General features: G+C 33.8%; 1 protein-coding gene across 3 annotated transcripts in view; it reads right to left on the reverse strand.

Moving 5' to 3' along the window:
* Nucleotides 1-2,102: 2,102 nt before the first annotated feature.
* The window catches only part of PIP4P2 (phosphatidylinositol-4,5-bisphosphate 4-phosphatase 2), a 47,349-nt gene continuing 24,678 nt past the window's right edge, over nt 2,103-24,773 (reverse strand). For 2 of the 3 annotated variants that reach the window (XM_045200451.3, XM_024566533.4), the window contains exons 3-7: nt 20,276-20,382; nt 19,130-19,253; nt 13,000-13,052; nt 6,066-6,156; nt 2,103-5,279 (exon numbers count right to left, since the gene is read on the reverse strand). In XM_045200451.3, coding sequence (XP_045056386.1) covers nt 5,136-5,279; nt 6,066-6,156; nt 13,000-13,052; nt 19,130-19,253; nt 20,276-20,382 — 519 coding nt within the window. In that variant the 3' untranslated portion in view covers nt 2,103-5,135. The remainder of the gene's footprint in view (nt 5,280-6,065; nt 6,157-12,999; nt 13,053-19,129; nt 19,254-20,275; nt 20,383-24,773) is intronic. The other variant, XM_071222258.1, reaches the window with a different exon arrangement.

A 24,773-nucleotide genomic window follows, 5' to 3' on the forward strand; every position in this document is an offset into this window, starting at 1 on the left:
AAGAAGCGTGTACGGGTGGGCATGAAACAGGAGAGATCGTGTGAATCCCATTTTGAGCCTTTTACAGTTTTTTTAAATTATTTGGAAGATCACTCTGACAGCAGTACGAAAGATAGATTTTTTGAGAAAGCATAGCAATATTAAATCCGCCACAGAAAGGTTTCCTTGAAAGTGTTTGCAATAACTCCAGGAAGGAACAGGGTCGGGGAAGTCGGGAAGTGAAATCAATGGAGTTTAGTGACAGTGGATCAAAGGGGTGAGTGACTCTTGGGTTTCCGGCTTAGGAAAACAAGTGAGTAGCCGACGGTGACATAATGTAGGGAATACAAGAGGCAGAACAGGTTTGGGGAAGGAAATATGAGTTCAGTTTGGGACTTGTAAATATGACATTATGGTAAGATATTTAAGTTGAGATGTCTGAACAGCTATTTTATATAAAGGTGCAGAAAAAGATACCCAGGCATGTTTAACATATATATTCATAGGCATATTATAGATAAATCAAAACATTGGAAATGGCTGTTGATTGAGAAAACTTACACATTCTACTGGGAGATGTCATATAGGACTTTCACAGCTAGAGCAGTCAGTGCTGGCTTCAGATTTTCAGAGGATGGGCTTACTCTCTTCTTAGGGGCTCATGCAGCTAGTGACTCTAAGTTGAAGACAATGCTCATTTACTATTCTGAAAACCCTAGTGCCTTCAAGAATTATGTTGTATCTACTCTACCTGTTCTTTAGAAATGGAACCACAAAGCCTGGATGACAGTACATCTGTTGTAACATGGTTTACCAAATACTTTAAGCCCTCTTTTGAGACCTACTGCTCAGAATAAGAGATTTCTTTCAAAATATTACTGTTCACTGATAATGCTGGTCATCCAAGAGCTCTTATAAAGATATACAAGGAGATTAATTTTGTCATGCTTGTTAACACAACATCCATTCTGCAGCCCACAGATCAAGGGGTAATTTTGACTTTCAAGTCTTATTATTTAAGAAATACATTTTATAAGGCTGTAACTGCCATATATAGTGATTCCTCTGATATATTTGGGCAAAGTAAATTGAAAACCTTCTGGAAAGTATTCACTATTCTAGATGCCATGAAGAACATTCATGTTTCAAGGAAAGAGGTAAAAGTATTTACATTAACGGTTTGGGAAAAGTTGATTTCAATCCTCATGGATGACTTTGAGGGGTGCAAAACTTTAGCGGAGGAAGTAACTGCAGATGTGGTGGAAATAGCAAGAGAACCAGAATTAGAAGTGGAACCTAAAGATGTGACTGAATTGCTGCAATCTCATGATAAAACATTAATGGATAAGGAGTTGCTTCTGAAGAATAAGCAACAAAAGTGGTTCCTTGAGGTGAAATCTATCTCTGATGAAGAGCAGTGCAAATCACTGAAATGACAACAAAAGATTTAGAATATTCCATAAACTTAATTGATGAAGCAGCAGCAGGGTTTGAGAAGACTGACTCTAATACTGAAAGAAGTTCTACTGTGGGTAAAATGCTATCCAACAGCAGCATGTGCTACAGAGAAATAGCTCCTGAAAAGAACAGTCAATCAATGCAGCAAACTTCAGCATTGCCATATTTTAACAAATTGCCATAGTCATCCCACCCTTTGGCAACCACCACCTTGATCCATCAGCAGCCCTCAACATGGAGGCAAAGACTCTCCACCAGCAAAAAGAGTATTACTCGCTGAAGGCTCAGATTATGGTCAACATTTTGTAGCATTAGGATTTTTTAAATTAAGGTATTGTATTGTTTTTTAGACAGAATGCTATTGTGCACTTAATAGACTATAATATAGCATAAACATAACTTTTATATGCACTGGGAAAGCAAAAAATTTGTGTGATTTGCTCTATTGTGGTAGTTGCTTTATTGCAGTGGTCCAGAACTAAAACCACAATATCCCCAAGGTATGCCTATAAAAGTTTTATAAACTCATTTGTCTGCCATCACCCAGAGATCACCACTCTTAAGAGTGTAGTAGTCTATGTTCCTTAGTTTATTCAACATACACAGAAAATAATTCACAAAAGGTGGATCATGCCTGGCCGGATGGCTCAGTTGGTAGAAGGATCATCATGTACACCACAAGTTTGTAGCTTAGGTTCAATTCCTGGTCAAGGGCACATGCGTAGGTTGCAGGTTGAATCCTCAGTCAGGGGGTATACGGGAGGCGACCAATGATGTTTCTCTTTCACACAGATGTTTCTCTCTCTCTCTCCTGTCTTTCCCCTTCTCTCTCCTTCCTATCTCTCTCCCTTCTCCCTCCCTTCCCCCCTTCTCCTTCTCTAAAATCAATAAACATATCCTTGGGTGAGGATTTTTTTTAAAGGTGGATCATACTCTACATATTGATTTGTAATCTGTTACACAATATTTTGTGAACCATTTTGAATTCAACAGGTGAGAAATGCCATATTTTTAATGAATGTCTTTTATTTCATACTATGAGTGTGTCATTAGTTCACCTATACCTGTATTATAGGATTTTTGGACTTTTCCTTGTTTTTAATTCTTATTAGAAACAAAAATGTGATCAACATCACTGTCCACACGTAATTGTTCTCTTATCCATAACACCTCTAAAAAAAATTCTTAGAGACAGCATTACTATGTTAAAGAATATATGTTCTTTATTTTTATTTTTATATGTTCGTGTATTTCCCATATCCTCAACATTAAGAGCTATAACCACTTTTTCATTCTTTGCTAATATGGTAGGTAAAAAGTAGTATCTCTCTGTTTTAATTTACTGTTTTTAATGATTCATGAATCAAAAGAAGTTCATTTTTATTACTATTTTTTCTCCTTTGTGAACTGCTTTTTCATGCCATTAGTCCCTCCTCATATTAAAAAGATTAACTCTTTCTACTACCTTGAAAATAATCTTCACCAATTTGTCTTATGGCTATGCTTTTGATTATTTTCATACAGAAGTGGTTTTTTTTTTCTTTTAATCATTCACTGGATACTTTCCTGTATGATTTCTGCTTTAGGGTTTTACTTAACATAATATTATATAAATATTTACCTATACATTTTATAACAAAATATATAGTCCAGACCCAAGGGCATGTAAGAATTTAACACACTAATTCATTCCATCATTTATTTATTGATGCAACAAATATCTATTGAGCCCATATACATTAGGCACTGCTATAGATGTTAGCAATAAAACAGCGAGCAAGATCACCAAGGTTCCTGCTATCACGGAGTTATACTCCAAAAGGAATACAATCATGCAGCATATAAAGAGTGGGGCCAAAGTAGGTTTACAGTTGTGAGTACATGAAACAGAGTTTATTTTTGTATTATTATTTATTAATTATTATATTATTCTCCATACAAACAGCTGTGAACCAACTTTGGCCCCACCCTGTAATTTAACGTGAGATTTCAAATTAATAGGAAAAGAATGGATTATTGAACATATAATGCTTTTACTAGTTAACTATTAAGAAAAAAAATAAATTAGTTTTTATTTCATACCTTACATAAAGTATATTACAAATAGATATAAAATCTATATTTTTAAAATGAAATCATGAAAATACTAGAAAAATAAGTAAATATTGTATAAAGAAATATATGTTCTTAAACATGAAAACTTCAGAATAAGATCTCAAAGAAATTTTGGAAATTACATCTTATTTTTTAAAAATGGAATATAACAAGGTGAGTTTTGAACAATAAGCTTTATTAGTGTATTTTCAAAGGTCCATAAAATCCTGAGCTACCTCATTTACTCATCATTAATTATCATTTACTCTTTGAAGTTTATGTGTATTTTGCTGCAAACTCTGTGATGATTACATTTTTATACAAATCACGAACATAAATAAATTTAAATACTGTTTTTATCCCTGGAATAGCCAATTAATGTACTCAGATCATCTCATTTTCTAATTCTACATTAAGGGTTTTAGAACATAGTTTTTCAACTAAGCAATTTCTTTCTCAAAACTGCAAAGATAGGCAGTGTAAGATCTGATTCCTTAAATCCTAGTGAATTCTTTGAAAACCATGTTGATTTTGGTCTTTAATCTATTTTCATGAATAAATTTGTAATTATCTGTAAATATATTTGAGACGAATCATAAGAGTAACTACCTCTAATTTCAACACTTCAGCTAGTGTAAAATTTCCCACGCTCCCTTCACATACAGGTAGTCCACAATTATCTCAATAAGAAAAATTTACCATGATTTAATAAAGAGGCAGTCAACCCAAATGTAAATATAGCTTTGTTTAAATGATCACATATTATAAAACATGTTGTGTAAAATACTTCCTCCAGGCTCTATAAAGAAATACATACAGCTGATTAACATTAAATTCATAAATCTAGACCAGGACTTTTATAATTGGTAAATAGAACAACAGACAAAAATAAAAGACAAAAGTGCCGTGACCTTTGTGAAAAAAAAAAATTTATCCAGCATCTTCACCTGTGGATAAATAAATATTTTCATTCCTGTATCTTAAATTACTACCAAAATAGTACATCTTTCTACAAAAAACAAAAAACAAGCATATAATATCTAAAAATGGTTTTTAACTGACAAGAAGTCAATGTCAAGTCTCCCAAGGTACAGTCAAATTCTTTTCCCAAATAAGGTCACTATGATTTTAGGTTAAAGTTATAATAAGCAGTACAAGCAGAATGCATATTGCTTACATTTTAAAGCAGGCAATTTTGATAGTTTAATTAAAATATAAGTATAAATGTAAAGCTATTGTAGAAACATTTATAAACATTTCTTGGGAATACTCACAGATCAGCAATTAATGGAATAATTGATTTAAAAATGAAAGGTGATGTTAGATCTAGCACTTGATGACAAATCCAAAAATATCTTTATGACATGTAAACATGAGGAAATGGGCTTTATTACTCGGAGCTTGAAAACCTAGCAGCAAAACAAACTATTATTTGCATATGATACAGTGCAATGACCTTTTATTCATAAAAGACTCCCAAAGTCTTAAAATTTCTTACATGAACCAGAATGGAATTCATTAAGATAAATGATTTAAAGATGTCCAGAGCAAGTTATCAACAAATGCTAAATACTCTCACCTGCATAACTTACTCGTGAGCAAGCTTATGCAAGACTGTGTTCTGGATAACTCACTCTTATGGCTCCCCAATAACACGCTCGGATGAGGCAGATCAAGCCTAAGAGATAAGCAATTGCCCATGAAACATAGGTTGCATGAAATCGCCTTGCAAAATCTTGGGTGGCAACCTGAAATAAAAAGCAATATAAAAATAAAATGTTGGAAAAAATTTTAAACTACTTGCTTAGAGAATTTATGTTGATTTACATGTGATTTTTATGAACTATATCTCTGAGGATGCAAAATCCCTATAAAATATTAATTGGTGTACTTTTCACTATCACTGACAGGGTAAAATTTAATAAGATGATACCATTAGTTATATCAACCATGAATTTTTTTTTCAACCATGAATTTTTATGAAGTAAGCAAAGAAACCCACTAAAACATGTTATTTCTAAAAGGAACTTAATGTATATAATTCCACCTGGCTAATGATATAAAGGTGCATGGAAAGTAAATGGCAGCAAAACAGATCAATCCCTTCCTCTCCTCCTGGGATCATCTCCACGTCAACAGCTTAGTTTCAGTCTCCTTTGAAAATAAGTGAATATTGATAATAACCTGCGCTTCACTTGAATAAAGAGAAGAACCTCCATAGCTGACTGAGTATTCCTTTGGTTTTGGCCAGGGCCATGTTGGTTCTGGCATTAAGTGAAAACAAATGGGCTTTTGTTAAACAGATGGTAAAGTTCCCAATGTCAAGGACCTTCAGAGGGGTCGCAAGACACCATTTCCTCTGGACTGACAAGCTCCCCTAAAAACAGGTCCATGGACTGAACTTCCAATTGCCCACAGTCCTTCAGAAGTTTCTGGGCCTGATATGCCAGGAAGGCAGGCTCTTCAGGCCTCACCGTTTGCTTGATATAAAGTTGAGAAGGAAGAATTCTAATAATGAGTAGAGTAATACTCACAGTTAATCCAACTCCAATGAAAATACAGATCATTCCAATGGTAATATATGCACAGCAGCGTCTTTGTGGAAGAGCAGTACCCACTGAGGAACTGTAAATTCATGAGAGTAATAGAGAACATTATTTACATAATTACTCTCCATTTCACCTTTATGAGTACTCATCTATGGCTTTAGTAACATACACACTTCCATTTATTTCTTCAGCTTGAGAGACAAGAACATGCATAAAAATGGCATTTTAAGGACGAACATGAATTATAATTATAAATATTGAATTTGTGATATATTATTGTGACTTTAAAGAAAGTTCAAGCCTTGGTCATTGACAATATCCACAAAAAAACAGTGTGGTCAATACTGATCTTCCAAGACAAAAATATATTTTTGAAAATTATATTCCAAGTGGAAAATTAGTGTTATCTTACAAATACTATTTGATTTTTTTAAAGCCATCTTGATTTTATATCAACAATAGAGTTACAATACTAAATCATGTACCTGTGCATCTGCCTCCAGCAGTCTAATCTACCATGGATTGGAAACCAATGAAATTTATTCGAATTATGTATTGAATAAGTCAAAGATTCTTTTAAATTATGTTTTTTAAATTTTGTTTTTCATTGAAGAAAGAAATTTGGATAGGAAGAATTAACATTGTTAAAGTGTCTATACTACCCAAAGCAGTCTATAGATTCAACACAACTCCTATCAAAATACCAGTGGTATATTTTATATAACTAGAATAAATAATCCAAAAATTTATATGGAACCACAAAACGTTCTAAATGAATATTGGAGCAGCTTTTCTGTGGGCCAAAAGAAATCAATTTAGTACATTAGTTTCAGTTCATGAATTCTGCTTAGAAAACCCATGCCAATTTTCATCACAACTTAAATAGTCACTACCTCTGGGAAATCTTCCCAGAAAAGAACTTACTACCTCTCTACAACCCAAGTGCTATCTCATCACAGGAATAAGGCAATGACCAATAAGCACCAATTGCATAGACAATAAAATCTTATACTTTGAATATATATGTGGTACCAGTATGTAATATATAGTATTGTTCTGCATGTGTTAAGACTTTATGAATATGTGTTAAACTGCATGCTTCTGTGACTTCCCTTTTTATTTTCTTGATACTCTACATGAGACTCTTCCATATTCATATATGGAGGCCTAGTTCATTTGTTTTCATGACTATCTTACTTTATATGAAAATACCAATTTACTCTCCCTGTTGATGAATAGCCAGGGTTATTTTTAATAAAGTTTTTGCTATTATAGCAAGGCTGTTTTAAACCCTCTTAGGTTTCCTCATGTACATATACAGGAATTTCTCAAACATATACCTAGGAATAGAATTGCTGGGGTGCATTGTAGGCATGTGTTCCACTTTAATAAATGTCAAAGTTATATTGCCACCAAAACTGTATGAAGCTCCCATTGCTCCCCCTCACCCTCCTCAACACTTCCATCCTTGTTTATTTTTTCATGTTTGCCAATTTCATGGGTAGGAATGATATCCCATTGAAGTTTTAATCTGTATATCTCTGATTTCTAGCATGCTGAACATCTTTTCAAATGTTAGTTGGCTATCTGTTGTCTTTTTCTAGTAATTGCTTGTTCATATCTATTGTACCTTTGTGTTGGGTTATCTTAGCCTACTGATTCGAGTATCAACATAAGAAACGTCCAAACCTGTAAGAATTTTTTTTTTTGAGCCAAGCTGATGACAATTACCAGAAAGCAAAAAAAACCCAACTTAACCCCACATCTAAAAGAACTAGAGGAACAACAACAAACAAAACCCAGAGTGAACAGAAGGAAGGAAATAATCAAGATCAGAGCAGAATTCAAAGGTAGGCCTTTGCTTTATCTATCATTTTACTTTTTATCCAATCCCAAGGTTTCCTCACTTTGCTTTTTCCCTGCCTCTCTAATCTATCACCAATGGATTTTATGTAACCTTCTTATGCCTCCTCTTTCAATTGTAATGTATAAAATAAGGTGCAAAATGGCATTTTCTGGAGTATCTTCTCAGTCCTTTGAGATTTTGCTTCCTGGCAATTGTCATCAGTTTGGTGCAAATAAACTCATAAAAATTCTGATAGGTTTGGATGTTTCCTTTGTTGACAAATGATACAAAACCCAGAATACAGTAGCTTAAGAAAAAGTATATTTCTCTTGCATATAGTAATATAGGAATTTGAAGGTAAATTTACAGCCTGGGTCTTGTAACTGGCTTGCTTCATGATGCCATTGACTCAGCACAGGTAACAAGTCTCTTGCTGCCACTGCCTCTTCCTGCCAATTGTGGAGTTAAGCAGGTGTTTTCAGGTTTACAGGAATGAGAAAGGTATTAGCCAGTTCACTCCAGGCCTAGAAGCATGAGATTAAGGGACAGAAGCAAGGAACTATATTGTATATTTATGTAAGTTGAAGACTTTGTTTAGGCAGGGACATACAGAGTTGTGTAGAGGTGGAAGAAAACATATCAAAGATACCACTAGAGAAGTTAGGCAAATACCTATACCTGGAAGGCTGTATATACCTTAGTAAGGAGTTTGTAGTTTGTTTTTGGATTTTAGGCAATGGGCGCATAGTAAGTCCATATGGTACATTGATGTCAGTAGGTAGAAAATGCCCTTCCTCAGGATACTTTATATGCCACTAATAGCCAAACCTAGGATAACAATAGAAATAGCACCTCTGTGGATTGTTCAGTGTTTAATCAACACAACTGTACACCATAGCCATGAATCTGGGAGCTACTAAAAGATCTGAAGCCAGAGCATTTAAAATTCATATTTGCATTGAGGACCATCACTCTAGTAAATGAATAGAAAACTGTAAGCCTAAAGGCTAGGAGATACATGAGAAAGCTGTTGTGGTTGTCTTGTAGAGATCTTGAATGCATGAACAGTGAGACTAAGAAAACAGAATTAAAATGCCAAACAGAATTGTTGGGATTTGTTTCTATTTAGATGGGGAATATACATGCACTTAGACTTCTAGCTTGGTCAGCTGGGCAGATGGAATAACATTCATTAATGTAATAAATTCATCAATGCATTAATATCATCATCAATTGCAGAATGGGATTAAAGGAGCTGGATATGATGTGTTTGAGAGGACTATGGACACCAGGGTTGAAATAACAATAGGGGGTAAAATAGTGGATATAGATTGTATAATTATATTTGAAGCTCTGAAGAATGAGCAGGGGTGATTTAAAGGCATATTGGTTGGGTTTACTGACATACAAATAACAGGGAAACCCATGAAAAAGCCCAGACATAATGTGGTCAAGTCGCAACCTTGGAGAATATAAATATTTGACAACTTGGCAGAGAAAGTGAAGTCAATAAAGGTGGTAGCAAAGCAATGATCCAAGAAGTGAGAGAAAAATGGGAGAAAATAGTACCTGGAAACTAAGAAAATAAATGTTAAGAAAAAAAATAAACAGGATAACCAACAGAACCAAACACTATAGAAAAAACAAGCAGGATGAAGACTGAGCAGATCTATTAGAACCTGCAATTGGGATGTGAATTTTGTGAAAACAAATTCAGTGGCCTTGTGGCTAATTGCACTTTACTCCAGAGAGAATGGGGTGCCATGACCACATGAAAGGAAGAGATCTGCCTTGTTCTGAGAAGAAAAAATGAAGTGAGCAAATGCAGATAAGTTTCTAAGTAGGACACAAGAGGAGAGGGAGTTCACAGAGAGTCTCAGTCATCTCAGAGAGAAACCAGGCAACTCCTTTGCTGAGAAAAAGAGTAATGGGTACAAGGGATGGGAATTTCAGAGGAACAATAACTATCTGGAGATAACTTATTTGGGGGCTAGGGGTGGGAGTTAACCAAGAACACTTCAAAAAGGAATACTAAGCAAGGGTTTAGCTAAGTGTAAAGCTATACGTGTGTAAAGAACTAATCAATATAGAATTTCTTCAGCTCTCAGTTATCTTGGGGTGAAGGAAGGAAGAAGTCGTGGCCATGTTGATCCAAGATTGGTGGTTTGAAAAGCAGATGGATGGATTTGAATTTCAAGGTATGAAGACAGGCAATCTAGCAAACACTTAAGACTTTGTGGTAATTGTTTACTCTCTTTTTTATACCCACAGGGTGAAATCCCCTTAAGGCAAGGTTATATCTTTTATTTCAAGCACAGTACCTAGCACAGGACTGTTTGTTCAATTCATGAATAATATAAAAGAAAGCATTAAAATAAAAGAGAGTAAGTCTGGTATTGTTTAAAATGGTAGGAGGTGATCCACAAAGAAGTATATTAGTGACATAGAGAAATGATGTTTAAGGATCATTATCATCACCATCTCTACTAGTCTTAGGCCTATTAGTACATTTTCATGGAAATGTAACCTAGCTTGTATTTCAGAATTCTAGGACTTCATCTTCCGGCCAGCAGTGGCCACAAGGTGCCCAATTGAAAACGAACCTCACCATCAGCTGCAACTGAGCTGTGATTGTATGAGTAAGAAACAGTGATATGAAAAAGGACTTCATGGTCTCAGGCTCCCTGAGGGAAGCCTTCCCTACATGTCTTATGACAGTTTCACAGTTATGATTTAGTAACTTTTATAACTTAAAAATAATTTTAGGATATTTTTTGTGTTTAAAAAATAAAATTCTGTATCAGAATCTTACTTCAACAGATGATTCAACAGATGATTCATTTTATTATGAAGAAAAACATTCAAAGAAAAAAGAAATCCAGATACCAGCTCTGAGTGTTCATATGATAACAGCATCTCTGCTCAAAGAAATGCCTTGAGGCCTCCCATGTTTAGCATGTGATTCCAATTCTATTAATATTCCTCTAGAATAACGTCTAAGCTTATTTAGTCCATTTGAATTTCTGTAAGTTGTTTCTTAAGTAATTGATAAAAGTTTTTCTTCACATCAATACACTGTCTTGTGATGTTTTAACCAATCACAGAATATCTAGACATTCAATATTTCTTTATTATTTGCAAAATATTGCTACTGTTCTAGAATAATTAACCAAGCAAAATCACTTCAGCTAAATCTTTAACCACTCTAACAGTTCCTCATCTGTAAAATGAGGATAATAACTCTTACATTCCTAGATCGTAGGACAGATTACAGGTAGTATGTCTATGTCTAAAAGCAACTATCACTAATCGCAAGAAGTCTTTGTTTTTTTTATTTTCTACAGAATTTTAAAATCCAACTTAGTGTTCTCAGTGAAGATATCTACAATTTAATTTTCTTTGTCTTTGTGAAAATACAGATAATACACAGAAATATGGATCATTCACATACTCATGTTGGGGGGGAGTGTCCCTCGAGTATATATATTTTCTGCATACTTATTTGTAGATATGCACTTTGTTTTTCCATGTGCACACTTCTAATTGATTCAACAAAGTCAAGAATTCAGACGATAAATATCACAAATAAATAAAAAAGGAAATATCTGTCCCTTTGAAGCTAGAAATAGGCTGTAAAGAGTTATTCTCTCAGGGCATTATTTAGCTGGACTCAGTTTTAGTAGAGATAAAGGGAGGTATTTAGTTACATATTCTCTATTTCTCAGGCAGTTTTTAATTATTTTTTCCTAGAAATCATTCTTAGGATTTCTCTGCTATAAAAACAGATAAGGTATTTATATCATACTAAGGATCACACAAAATAAACTAAGAACTAATATTTTCAATTTCCAAAACTGAATTGTCAAAACATTCCAGTTTAATTTCCTTATGTTATAGTTTACACATACATATAAGTAGAGAATAATAATTTTTAATTCAACTTTTATTATCTAAATAAACGTTATACAGAATATTGTTAATCCAGCAGGCCTGTTAATCCTTCAGTCCTTAGAAAGATCTGCTTGCTAGGTTGGCCCTTGGCTGGCATCTGGAAACGTAGATTTCTAGAAAGTCCCCACTATTCCCTAATTAAAAAGAGTAGCTTAAAATGCCTAAATAGTGAAAACAATATGTTTAATGCTAAGCAAGTGCTTTCCTTTTGGGAGTCTGGAAATGAGGTTCATGACATGCAGTAGGTGCCTATGGGACAAGCTCCAATAAAAACCATAGACACTGAGTCTCTCATGAGCCTTTCCCATAGATAACATTTCATGTGAGTTGCAACACTTTTTTGCTAGAAGAATTAAGGGGGCCCTGTGTGACTCCACTGGAAGAGAACTCAGAAATTTGCTTCTTTCCTCCAGATCTTGCCCCATGTGCCTTTTCCTGTTGCTTATTTGTTTTGTATACTTTCACACTAATAAATCATAGTTGTGAGTACAAACATTACTAGTTCTTAATAGTTCCCTGAGAAATTCATGGAATCTTGGGGTGACTTGGGGACCTCCAACACAGCTGCCATAAAAATGTCTTTAATCAAAATATCTTCTATTTTCCCCATTGTTACATTGTCTTTTATTTTCCTTAAGTACACCATTTAGAAATAAAAAGAAATAGACTCAATAGTTAAGGTAGATTAATAATTATGTAAGCCTTGCCATCAGATAATAATCTTCTTAGGCAGGAGAGAAGAGCTAACAACTACCTTTTCTCTTAAATGGTAGCCTATTTTTTAAATATAAATTTTTGATTATTTTCAATAGATTATAACCTCTCAGGACATTTGGAAATGTTACTGATAAGTAAAATTTACCAGGTTACTGATAATTTTAGTAATTTCTTAGAAATTGACTTCCTTTCAGAGGGTGATAATCAAGCCTAATCCTTTAAATTTCTCAATGAAGCATATAGTTTTAAAGATTTCTTTTTTTTGTTTTGAAAAGCAAAAATATATTAAGCATCCATTCATTTCATGGCGTGTCTTAAATCAAAATCTACTTAAATGAGAATTCTGGAATCTTTAAACTGTTCTCTAGTATTTCCTAGTAGCATTTCCAATGGTAGAAAACTTACATATTTTTGCAGTGTGGGCATTTTGCCAGAGTGTTGAACCTCAGTTCCATCCACTGTAAAATAAATAAAGGAAGGGATTGAAAAGAAAAGCAACTGAAAACTATCCAATCTGATAAGATATTTCTTTTAGTTCAAATGTCATTGTGGATCACAGCAAAAGCAATCATCTTCTCATGGTTGTATGATCTTTTCCCTCTTACACTCCTTCTACCTTAAAATAAACTTTGGAATTCCCATCTGCAACAGTTCCCATGATTTTTCCAAGGTTCTGACGCAATCTGGGTTTCCTTTACAAAGAAAACTGAATGTACTGCTATATTTAGGGTCATTTCTTTCAGATTTATGTCTTAGTTTAATCCTAGGGTATAAAAACTTATTTCATGTATCTTCAAAGTTTTTTTTTCCTTTAAATCTTGAACACTAGCCTTTTAAATACATGAATATTTATATTTAATACTAAAATGCAGCTTTTATTCTATTAATGTGGGAAATCCACAAAATAAATAAACTAAACATATCGGATACATGTAGAACTCTGGTTAGAAAGCTACTTCCTTTTCTGTCCTTGCTTAGTCTATGTAAAAAAACACACTCCTGTGATGCAACCTTCTCCTTCAAATTCCTTCCCTGTACCTACAGGTACTAGAACAGACTACCTTCCTCACAGGAGTGTTATGCGGATACTTGAAAAGGATTACTGGTAGCAAGTTCACTGGTTAAAAGAATGTACAGTAAATTTATCTTAAATAAATTTAAAGTAAATAAACTTAAAGTAAATCTTTACCACAAAAAATATACTTTAAAATGCCTTTCTCACCTTCTACCTTCTTTGCTTTTGTACATACTTTCTTGTAAAGTTTATATATCCTTTATAGTTTTAGGAGAATTCCTTTAAGCACATTATCAGTTTTATCATCAAAACAACTTTTCTTTTATTAAAATTAATTTTGTTTAGGATTACAGGTCACTCACTCATTTCTCTTTTCGTAACTTTTCAGTTCTAGGTAATTCAACTCTCTACTGTTCAGATGTCTTAAGAAGCTTCCTTATATTCATCCAAGACTAGCTGAAGGCTATATATTCCCTTTATTCTTCTGCAAAATATTCTAAGCAATGTCCCTCAAAACAATGCGGTCAGATGATCCCCACAAAATGGTTTGGAACTTAAAAAATGTTTTTACATACCATATTAAACCCCCCTCCAGATATTAGCAATGACACATGCTAAAAGTGCCAAAGAATGCACCTGTAAAATTTTTTGTGTGTAATTTTTTTATTCACACAAATCCCAATGACCATGGAACTCTTTACTCACATAACACCTCTTATTATTCTATAAAATAAGTATTCTATTGAATGTCCTCTGGAAAACACAAATTTAGCTTTTCTAAACATTATCCATGGTCCTAGCCAGGCTGTGAAATAAATAGATTGACTAGTGTGAATTCCTAGTAAATTTAACTTTAGTTTTATAACACTGATATAATAAAAAATGTTGTTGAGGATCTGATCCATTGTATTGTTCTTTTATTTTAATCCATGGGAATAATTCTCTTTTGAGTTGCAGTTTTCCAATAAAGGTTCTCCTATGTGACTTTTTAAAAGCATATTCTCTTTGTAATAGACTGTGTTTTCCTCCTTTCATTGACTTTAGAAGACTCACAGCTAAAATTTAGTCTCAGTTTAACAACTGCCCAGGATTAAATATTATGCATACTTATATTCTTATGCACCACATCATATGTTTTTCTGCCCTTGTTTTCACTCTCTTTGATTTTTGATATTTTATTTTCAATGCTTTTGAATTCCGTGACTTGTCTTAATTATTTTGGGGCTTTGTAAGTCAAGGGGAAAACAAGGTAGAAAAGCTTTAAGGGCAAAGAACAAACTACAGAGGATATGACCATTTATGATCAGCATAAATATAAAAATAAGGCAAAGTTCTCAAGTCAGAATTAAGAACTTTGCAGTTAGTTTGTTCTTTATACACTGAGCATCTCTCATTTATCTCAAACTCTCAAGGGTAACAGTCATCCTATAGACATATACTGCATTCCCTTAATCACCACTTTGTTTTCTAGGAATTTTGAAATCAACTTCAAATACCATATATTAATTCAAAACACCCCTTCCTATAGTTTCTAATCATAACAATTGGGTTAATATGCTAATATGATTCACTTGCCTGCACAGATTATAAAGTAAGAAAGAGCCAGTTTTAGAAATTAGTCTGTGGCTTGCATATTACTTTAGTGATTTTCTTCTGGGAGGAAAATATCTAAGTGCATAAATTTCTTTAAGTAATAATAATCATATCACAAACATCTATCTAACTTCTCAATCTGGATCATTCTCTAAAATTCATTACCAGATGGTTTTTAAAAATTAAATATAAACTTTTTAAATAGATGTCTTTATTCTTCATTCCCTTATCTATCTACCCTATTATCAGTACGTATGGTCAATTCTCCCTCTCAAATTCTTATGCTATTCCCAGCCATGATTGTCACTTTTCTGAATGATAAAAGCTAAACATCTACTATCGTGCTTCCTCAGGCTTTCCCCCATGCAATCCATTCTGTGCACAGAATCCATATATGCAGGATTAATTATAAAGCCATATATAGCATTCTACTGCTTCTAGGATGATGTCACTTCCTCTAGGCTAGGCACTTCTATGTGTGCACTAAGAGCACTGTATTTCATGTAATTCTTGTTTTAATTGTCTTCCTCCTCCTATTAGATTAGAAAAAATCCATGAGGGCAGGGACCATGCCTTCCTCTCTCCACAGCACTTAGCCCCATGCCTGAAACTCACTCAAGATATATTTTTGAACAAATACAGTCAGCTCACTTATAATGTGACTACAAAGATTGTCTGTGGCAAGAATTTGGAGTATAAAATATAACTAGGCAAAATTCAAGGTAAAAATGGACGGGAGCTCATTGAAGTAAGTGGAAAAAATCAATTTTGAAGATTTAAAAATAGTATTTCAAAATATAATTTGCTTATAAAAAGAAAGAAAAAGATATTTAAGTTAGTCAAAATAACAAATGTATCAATACCTACAGTGTATTATTGTATATTAAATCAATAGGTAATATTTTTTTTAAAAAATTGTTAAAGATCCTCACCAAGTATATATCCTCCAATCTATGTACTTTGTTGCTGATTTAATCAGTGAATATAAATGAAAGGAAGATTTATCTTGTTCTCTCCTAAATCAGAAAAATACTAGCAATTCTGGCTAAATGTGATAAATGTGATTGGATAAATGTATGCATTTCTGTTTCCTTGCCCAAACCTGAGTAAAGTGATAGTAAATGGATTTTTAAATGTATAATACAATAAGGACAAAGAGAATCAGAAGAGAAATGGCCTCAGATTTTTCTGACAGTGGAAAACTGATGTCCACTTAGCACCTAACTTAGTGAAAGGGTGCCTGACCACCTGTTGAGGTCCTATTAGTGAAAAGCAGGCTGGTTCACATGAAGAACAGGAGACAGCTCAGGTGTTGGGGCTAGCAGGTGCTTTCTCTCAAAGGTGGAATTTAGAGGTAGTGGTAAAAACAAGAATATTGGTTGCAAACTTCCCTCCACATCACAAAATCAGGATCTTATCCTTCCCCAAAACATGCAAGAGAAGAATGATTCATTCTGAAAGGAAATGGACTAAAGGTTTGTGACCTAAACAACATCAGGCACAGCAGAGGGCAAGAATAAGACAGCATTCTAAAAACAGGAACCAAATGAAAGTCTACAGTTTGAACAGTGGGTGAGACCTTCACCCTATTACCTTTCTTATCTCCTAGAAAGTATCTGCCAAGCATATCCCTCACAAGAGATCTGAGATATGGAACACCCCATAGAAACTTAACCTAAAAGAAAAATGACTTACTGACACTAGTAGTTGACAATTCTTCACAAAAGGATGAGGAGGAAAGGAGGGGGAGGGCTGGGAGGGCTGGAAGAAGATGAAATAGTTTAACTCCTGCTGCATGCTTAGAGATGCCAGTCAGAGAATTGCCCTCCAATATATAAACTTTTCAGTAAAGCCTCTATCACCAAAGGAAAACAGATAGAAAAGTGGGTAGAAAACATAGACAAGGCATAAAAAAGAACGAATCTCAGAAAAAATATAATAGCTGCAAAAAGATGTTATAAAGAAGATAATGTTCTTTTAGAAAAAGGAAAAATTAATCAGAGAACACAAGGAAACTCATGCAAGTTAAAAAATAATTTAGATCAGTAAGCAAAAGAAGAAGCCAAAAGGGAAAATAAAGTGTTTGAGAGAGAGAGAGAGTCAGTCAGTCAGTGGAGGTGATTCATCATAAAGAGTCCCAGAAAAAGGGAACAAAGCAAACGAGTGGACTAGGAGGAACCTCTGACAATTCAGTGAGTTTGCACACATACCCCCAAAGGCACGTTGACTAATTTCAAAGCCATGGACAAGATAAAAGAGGAAAGAGAACCTATAAAGAATAAAAAGGGTCCCGAAAGGAAGGATCAGGAGTCAGAAGAGCAGTTGAATTTCTCAACAGCAGAGCAAATCCTTAAAATGTTTGAGAGGAAACAATGGTCAACCTATAATTCTAAATCTGAACAAATTATAAAGTGAATATGTGATTACATTAAAAACTATTTAAGAAATAAAAGGGTTCAAATTTATTTTCCTGCATCTTTTCTCAGAAAGCTAAGAGAAGATGTGCACCACTTGAGGGAATAAACTCCCTGAAGTTTATTTCCCAGGGATCCCACATGGGAAATGGTACAAGGAATTCCAAGGATAATATGAAGGGAAGTCCAAGGGTGACAGCTGTGAGGCAGGAAGCTGAAATAACAGATTCCTTGACTATACTGATAGAAATTTTATGGTGCTGTGAAAGAAAGTGAGAATATTTAATAATTTGTACATACAAAATTAAATTCAAGAGGGGGAGGGAAAATTATTAACAAATTCAAGAAAAATTTAAAGCCATAAATGAGAGAAATGGGGTACATTACTTGACTCGGCTGTGAGCATAGATTACTTAATTATAAGAAATGCAAACACTAAGTTTACTTGAATAAAATATTATAGCTCTACCGGGAGTATGGAATGAGAAAAAAATATGAGTGGGGCAGGGGTGGGATGAGTGCTAAATCCTCAATGTGCATTTTATAAGGTAATAGGTAATATCTAAACTATTTAATCAAAAAGAAAAAAGATAAGCAATTTAAACATATGGAAGTAAATGTCAGCAGAGCAGCTGAAAGAGTTGAAGGTTTCTGTGGGACGGTATTTGGGGGCGAGTTAGATAAAAAGATGACCAAGATTTTCCAATAAAGTTTTATAGTCCTATTTGACATTTGATTAAGTGCAAAAATTACTAAAATAAAAGTTGGAAGAAAAAGAAAGCAAATCATCTATACTTTCTTAAGCTCATTCAGCCCTTAGTGACAGGTTTTGTTTATACGGAAATTGCAGTCTCCTGAGCTCCACCCTCATGCCTGCCCTCATGTAGGTTTCTTTAATTTTCCTTGGGAATTTTTTGTCTCCTATGAAGGCTGAGTAACAAAAGAAAGCCTATTTTTACCCTTCCTGAATGGGTAAGGAATTATGAAATTAACTTTTAAAAATCAAACTTAGGGTTAAGCATAAAAGTAGTAAAATAAGTACTTAAATTTTGCTCATATGAAATTATATATCTTCTAAATTTTTACCCGGTGGTTTATCTAATTACAAGTAACAGAGTTAATTCCCTATATTCCAAGTTTATTTTCTAAATAAAAATTTTTGTTTATAAATCATAGTAAGGGTTTTTTCCTGAATCTATAAACCTGCACTTTGTGCTCCACTGAGGAGGTGAGGGTGGGGTGAGATTCTGCCACTGGTCAGGCCAACAGGAACTAGTGCTGTTTCTCTCCTTTAGCAGTGAACCAAGCAGAGGATGCACCTTTTGTCTAATTTACAGAATATACTGCATATTCTAATTGCATGTCTGATTTACTGTCTTTCTTGAAAAGGCTCCACTTTAATCTTTTAATCATTTTACACTGGACAAAACTATAACACCATGAGCCACTGTTCATGTGGTGATTTTCAACACTTACAGATTGATGTCACTGTAACAAATGTCTGATTACCTACCAGGAATGTGTTTCCACAGTGTCCACACACAACCCTTGTACCTTCTGATTGGATTGGCAATGCAGGTTGAGCTGGTTGTTCTTCAGAAATAAGCATTACTGGGCCAAGGTTAATTATGCGTCTACTGTGGAAAGAGAAAGGAAACAACTTCATTATCCCACCAAAGGTGTGGGAAAAACCCGTAAAGTATAGCCAAAAATATGGAATATGGCATTGAAAATAGGTTATAGAAATTGTTTTTAAAATTAAGTGAATTAAGTATTTGGCTTTGGAGCCAAAATCACAGAAAATAGCAATAGCCAATATTTAAAAAAAAAAACAACAAAAACAAAAAGCAACAATTTAGGAACCATTTAACTGCCATTTGTAAGTTCTTGTAAGTTCAAATCAGAAAATAAATAGTTCTTATTCCCTATCTAGGAAGACAACTTGAGCTTGGTAGAAGACTCAATAAAATAAAATATTCTACATCAACCAATAGTGTGTGCCATGAGGGTACCAATATGCTGAGTCACAGCCACATTTCCTGGAACAGGCTGGTATTCCTTGATGTCTACTTCATCACAGTCAGTCAGAAAGGAAAGTGGAAGAGCTCCTTTTCTCTCAGGCAGGATTGCAAATGATTTATGAACTGGTCCAAAGCCAGAAACCACAGGAAAAAAAAAGGGGTTTTGGTATTCTACAGTCTGGGCAGATCCATGGTGGCATTTGGCACGGGCAAATAACTCCAGAATTTATTGTACAGATTATGCTCATTAAAATTAGTGCAGTACATGGCAGATACACAATGATGATTAAAACGGAAAACACTTCTAAGTTAAGATGAACTACGTAAAAGGCAAACTAGTTATTTTAAAATATGTTTAATAACTAATTGATTTATTATAGTGCATTAACTACGTATATAATATCAAGAAAACTTCCATTGCTCATTCAGGAATATTATATTTTATAAATACCTGTGACATTAATTTCAAACTAAGCATATAATTCCTTTAACAAAGAAAAATAATCTACATTCTATAATTATTATGAGGACAAAGACTCTATTTAGAATAATGCCTGGCACATATGAGCCTTTAATAAATACTTGCTGAATGAAATGAATGAATGAATGAATGAATGAATGGAGTCTTCATCTCTTACCAGTTGGGTCTCGGACAGCCTATTCGCTGAGATGTGTCCTTACAAATGAGGAGACAATTACAAGGGCATCTGACATACTTCTTCCCTGTTGGGGGATTTTTGATTGGCTAGATAAGGGAAGAAAATGCAAACACAGCAAAATTAACCAAAGTACAGACTGCCAAAGTTTGTTTGTGTATAAGAAAAGCAATAATTCTTTAAAAACTAAGGCTATGCTACCTAAGCACAGTTTAAGGAAAAGTGTATCATAAGTGCTTTCAAATAGCTCAAATGTTGGCAAGCACTCCAGGAGATTTGGGGCTGTAGAGATATTTCAAAATTAGTTTGCATGGGACTTTTAATATGGGAAAAATGTTTAGTCCACACAAAGAGTTGTTTTCCCTTTGAAGTTCATACAACAGGCTCATCTATCTGGCCAGATGCAAACAGTCACTGGGGCCTTATGTACCTGTCTGGGAAGAGCAGGCTTTATAAGAATAGTAGGCAAAGAGGAGTATATGACATATTTGAACTTTTCCTAAACTTTCCTCACTAGAATATCAGAAGTAATTAATTTTATGACATCTTCTAACTTAAAAAAAAACTTAGAATAGCTCTTAATGCCAGCACTTATTTTTTTCTTTAATTTTACAATAAATTTTAAAGCCAGAATAAATAATACCAAAGAAAACACTTCCTTCAATCCTAGGACATAAACTTATTAAAGTAAATTTCTATGATGAACTGAGAGGAACATAACCTCATTCCTGTGGCATGCCTGCCAAAAATGTATAATCTGAATGTAATCTTGAGGGAACATCAGATAAACCCAAATTCAGGAACATTTTACAAAAATATCTTCCATGTACTCTTGAAAAAATGTTAAGGTAATAAAGGACAAAGAAAGACTAAATTTCAGATAAAGAAAGATTAAAAAACCATGATAACCAAATGCAACATGTAATTCTAGATTGATTTCTGCACCAGATTTTTAATTTTAATAGAATATTGGACAAACATGAATTAGGTCAAAAGATTACATAACAGATTGCATCAATGTTAATTTCTTGCATTTGATAATTTTCCTGTAATTGTGTAAGTGGATGTATTATTTTTAAATAAAATCACACTAAAATGTTTAGGGGTAGATGAGCAACATGTCTGCAATTATCTTAAAAGATTATGAACAAAGATAATTTATTTATTCAGAAAGAGAAAGCTAATGTAGCAAAATGTTAATATTTGAGATTGTGCACGAAGAGCCTATGGGAATTCTCTGTACCATCTACTATTATTTTTACAACTTTTCTGTAAGTCTAAAACTTATTTTTAAAAGATTTTTTAAAATGTAAGTTAATAATCTTGGTAGAAATATGTGAAAGTTAGGAATAAGCCACCTATAATTTATTAAACCATAATATAGAGAAAATAAATCTGAATATCTAAAATTAATGAACATCTAGAATGTATCACTATACTATCTAAAATATCAAGAAAACCAGAATTTGGCTTAATTTTTATATCATCAAATTTTGCTGTTAAGTAAGCATGTACTTGGCAAATGAAAAGATTTGTTTTTCTATTTTATTCCCATCTAGACCTCAGTTCCTCATCTTGTAAAACAAGGCAATTGAACAAGAGAATTTCAAGCACCAGCCTCAGTGCCATCCCAGGCCATGTCACATCTGGTATGTAGTGAAAGGTGGGAAATGACATTGTCTTTATGCAAAAGTTTTAATATTTTTACTTGGCAAAGTAAACTTGAATGCTTCGAGCACTGCGTTGGGTACTTTACCCCAAGCAGCAACACTATGAGGCATGTATTATTATTATTATTATACCACTTTTCAAGAGGAAACCACAATTTAGAGAAGTCCTCAAGCATATATCACTGCTAAGTGGCAGAGTTAAGATTCAAACTCCCATGTGTTGACCTCTGAATCTGATTCATCATCAGTTCTGCAGCCAACTAGCTCCACTCTTCTCCAGGACTTCTCAAATTTTCCATTCACGTGTCTTAGAAATCACTTCTCCTTTGACCTTAAATTTTGTATTCTCCAAAGTTGCTAAAATTTATCCATATTCTCTCTCTCTCTTAGACACATTCTTACTTCCCTTTCCAATTCTATCTACTGAAATAAAAAGGACTTCTGTTAGCCTTGTTTTTTGTTTTTATTGTTGTGTGGGTTTTTTTCCATCTCCACAGGAATATCAGTTTCTTCACAGAGGTGGTTGACTTGAAGACAATGAATGACAGTAAAATTGAGCTTTTGTGTTCCACCCTGGTTCACTATATGCATTCTTTTCAACCTAGAATTTCTACAGAGAAGCTCCTAATTGCCTAACACCTCATTAAATTCATAACTTTAAGATCAAATTACACAAACATTACCAAGTAACGCTAAAGTACTCCTCAAAGCCTTTTTTTCCTCCCTTATAATGTCACTGATTTCACACAAAGCAATCTGATTAAATACTACCCATTTTCTCTGGAATATTCACAGTTATTCACATTTCTTTATATAATGGGGGTGTTTAATGATATAAAATTTTCAGCACAATTTTCTTTACATTCAGAAGTAATTTATCTATAGTCAAATCCTCTTGGTCCTGTATGAACTCATCACCTCTAAGTAGCCAAATTGAGGGTGGTGGCTAAATCCACAGTAACTTTTAGATTCCTGCATAAATAACCTAATGTGTTGTGTTTACTTCCAAGTGCAAGTATAAAGTTTTAAAATGCCTTTTTTCCTATTCATTAAAGAACAAAAGTTTGTATGGCTGGAGTGCTGTATATTTGTCTGATATGATTTCAAATTCACCTGTTTATTACTTAAAGGAAGTTGTTTTAATCCATTTGTTTATGCAAAGATAAAAAAAGGTTGTTTTTAGAAGTTGAGTTATGGCAGGACATCACCACCTGCTCGGTTGTTGTAGATAAGCACCCAGAGGCACTGGTGCTGAGGGGCCCAGTTGGGAGCTTATCCACAAGACCAGGTAGACAAGTAACTATGGCAAGGGAATCTTTAGGCTACATACTGATAGTTCATGAAGACAGTTGGAGGGTTTCTGTCTGAGCAAGGCACACTTTGCTGAACAGTTCTCCGAAGATCCTGAAACATTTATACCTGCCCTAGCCAAGGCGATTCTTTGGGTGGCTGTGGCTCTCAACTGTGCACCAGCCCTGGAGTGCTAATCCCCAAAGTAGCCAGCCTACCGGACAACACCAGAGCCTTGGTTCCATAGCAGCATAACCTAGCAACAAGGGACTTTGATTTTGGAGCTGGCAGCTGGAAGTCAGGTGAAGCTGGCTCTCTGAGAAACCCTCTGTAACAGGTCCACCTCTGTTAAATTTGGATTTTATTCCTTTTGTCTTCCTTTGCCTCGAACAATAGCATGATTAATCTGCCATTTGTTTGAATTGCACTATTTCTGCACTGGCTTTTAAAGAGGTATTGTCTTGTATTATATATTATTGGCTTGTGAGATTATTCTAATTCCTGTGACAAACCTGTGATAAATCAAAGACAGAATCAGTCTCTGAGCATAGTTTTGCTGCATCTCCCAAAACAAAAACAAATCAGTGAAGGAACAAAAGAAAAATTAATATCAAATCCAAGGACACCTTTGGTATCTTCTTAAAATTATTATTTATGTCTAACACCTCATATTTGCTTGCCAACTCTAAAAAGAGCACTTAGGAAGTTAATGCTAATTAAATTTACTAAGTGTTCAACTTAAAAAAATAGCTGGTTTTGTTATCACTTATCCATACAAAAAAGTTCTCCAAATAATGTCCTTTATAGAAAACAATATTTACAATAGAATATATTGTTTTGTAACTTAAGGTTTTATTTTATCACTTTTAATATAAAATATATAAAGCCCAGTATCCACGTTTGATGTTTTTTAGAGGTACAATAATACTGAGTTTTTAAGACTTTTTTAAAGAGGAAAATAATACAAATAACAAAAATTCAATTTTATTTAATTGCAGATTTAAAGGAGATTGACATTTAAAAAATAGAGCCTAACCATAAAAGCAGAAATATATTTACTCTAACCAGTATGCACTTCACCAGTTTATTACTTGAATCTATAAAAATTTTACTTAAATTTTAATTGCTCTTCCTAAAATTCAGTAAAAAAATTTGTCCTTCAAAAATTTTTTAACATTTCACTAAATTAATATCAAGTAAATGGAATAAAACACCAAACTTCTAGTAAATAATTTGGCACAGAAGTCAATAATAAATCATAACCAGAAAAAAACTACTGACATCCTACATACATAAAATAAATTTAAATAATTTTCCACATAAGTACCAAGTCCAAATTTGTGGTGTACTTCAGTATATTTTCACTTTAGTGAAAATCAGAATGGATTTCATTGTGAGGTAGACAGACACTGAAGATAATTACAAATAAATGTCTATGGTCAATCTCATTTTAGAAAATAAAGAGCCAAATGGTATTATATTTAAATTCACCATGATACTTTTGTAATGAAGTAAGCTTT

The sequence above is a fragment of the Desmodus rotundus genome, chromosome 8, assembly GCF_022682495.2.
Source record: "Desmodus rotundus isolate HL8 chromosome 8, HLdesRot8A.1, whole genome shotgun sequence".
Taxonomy (NCBI): domain Eukaryota; kingdom Metazoa; phylum Chordata; class Mammalia; order Chiroptera; family Phyllostomidae; genus Desmodus; species Desmodus rotundus.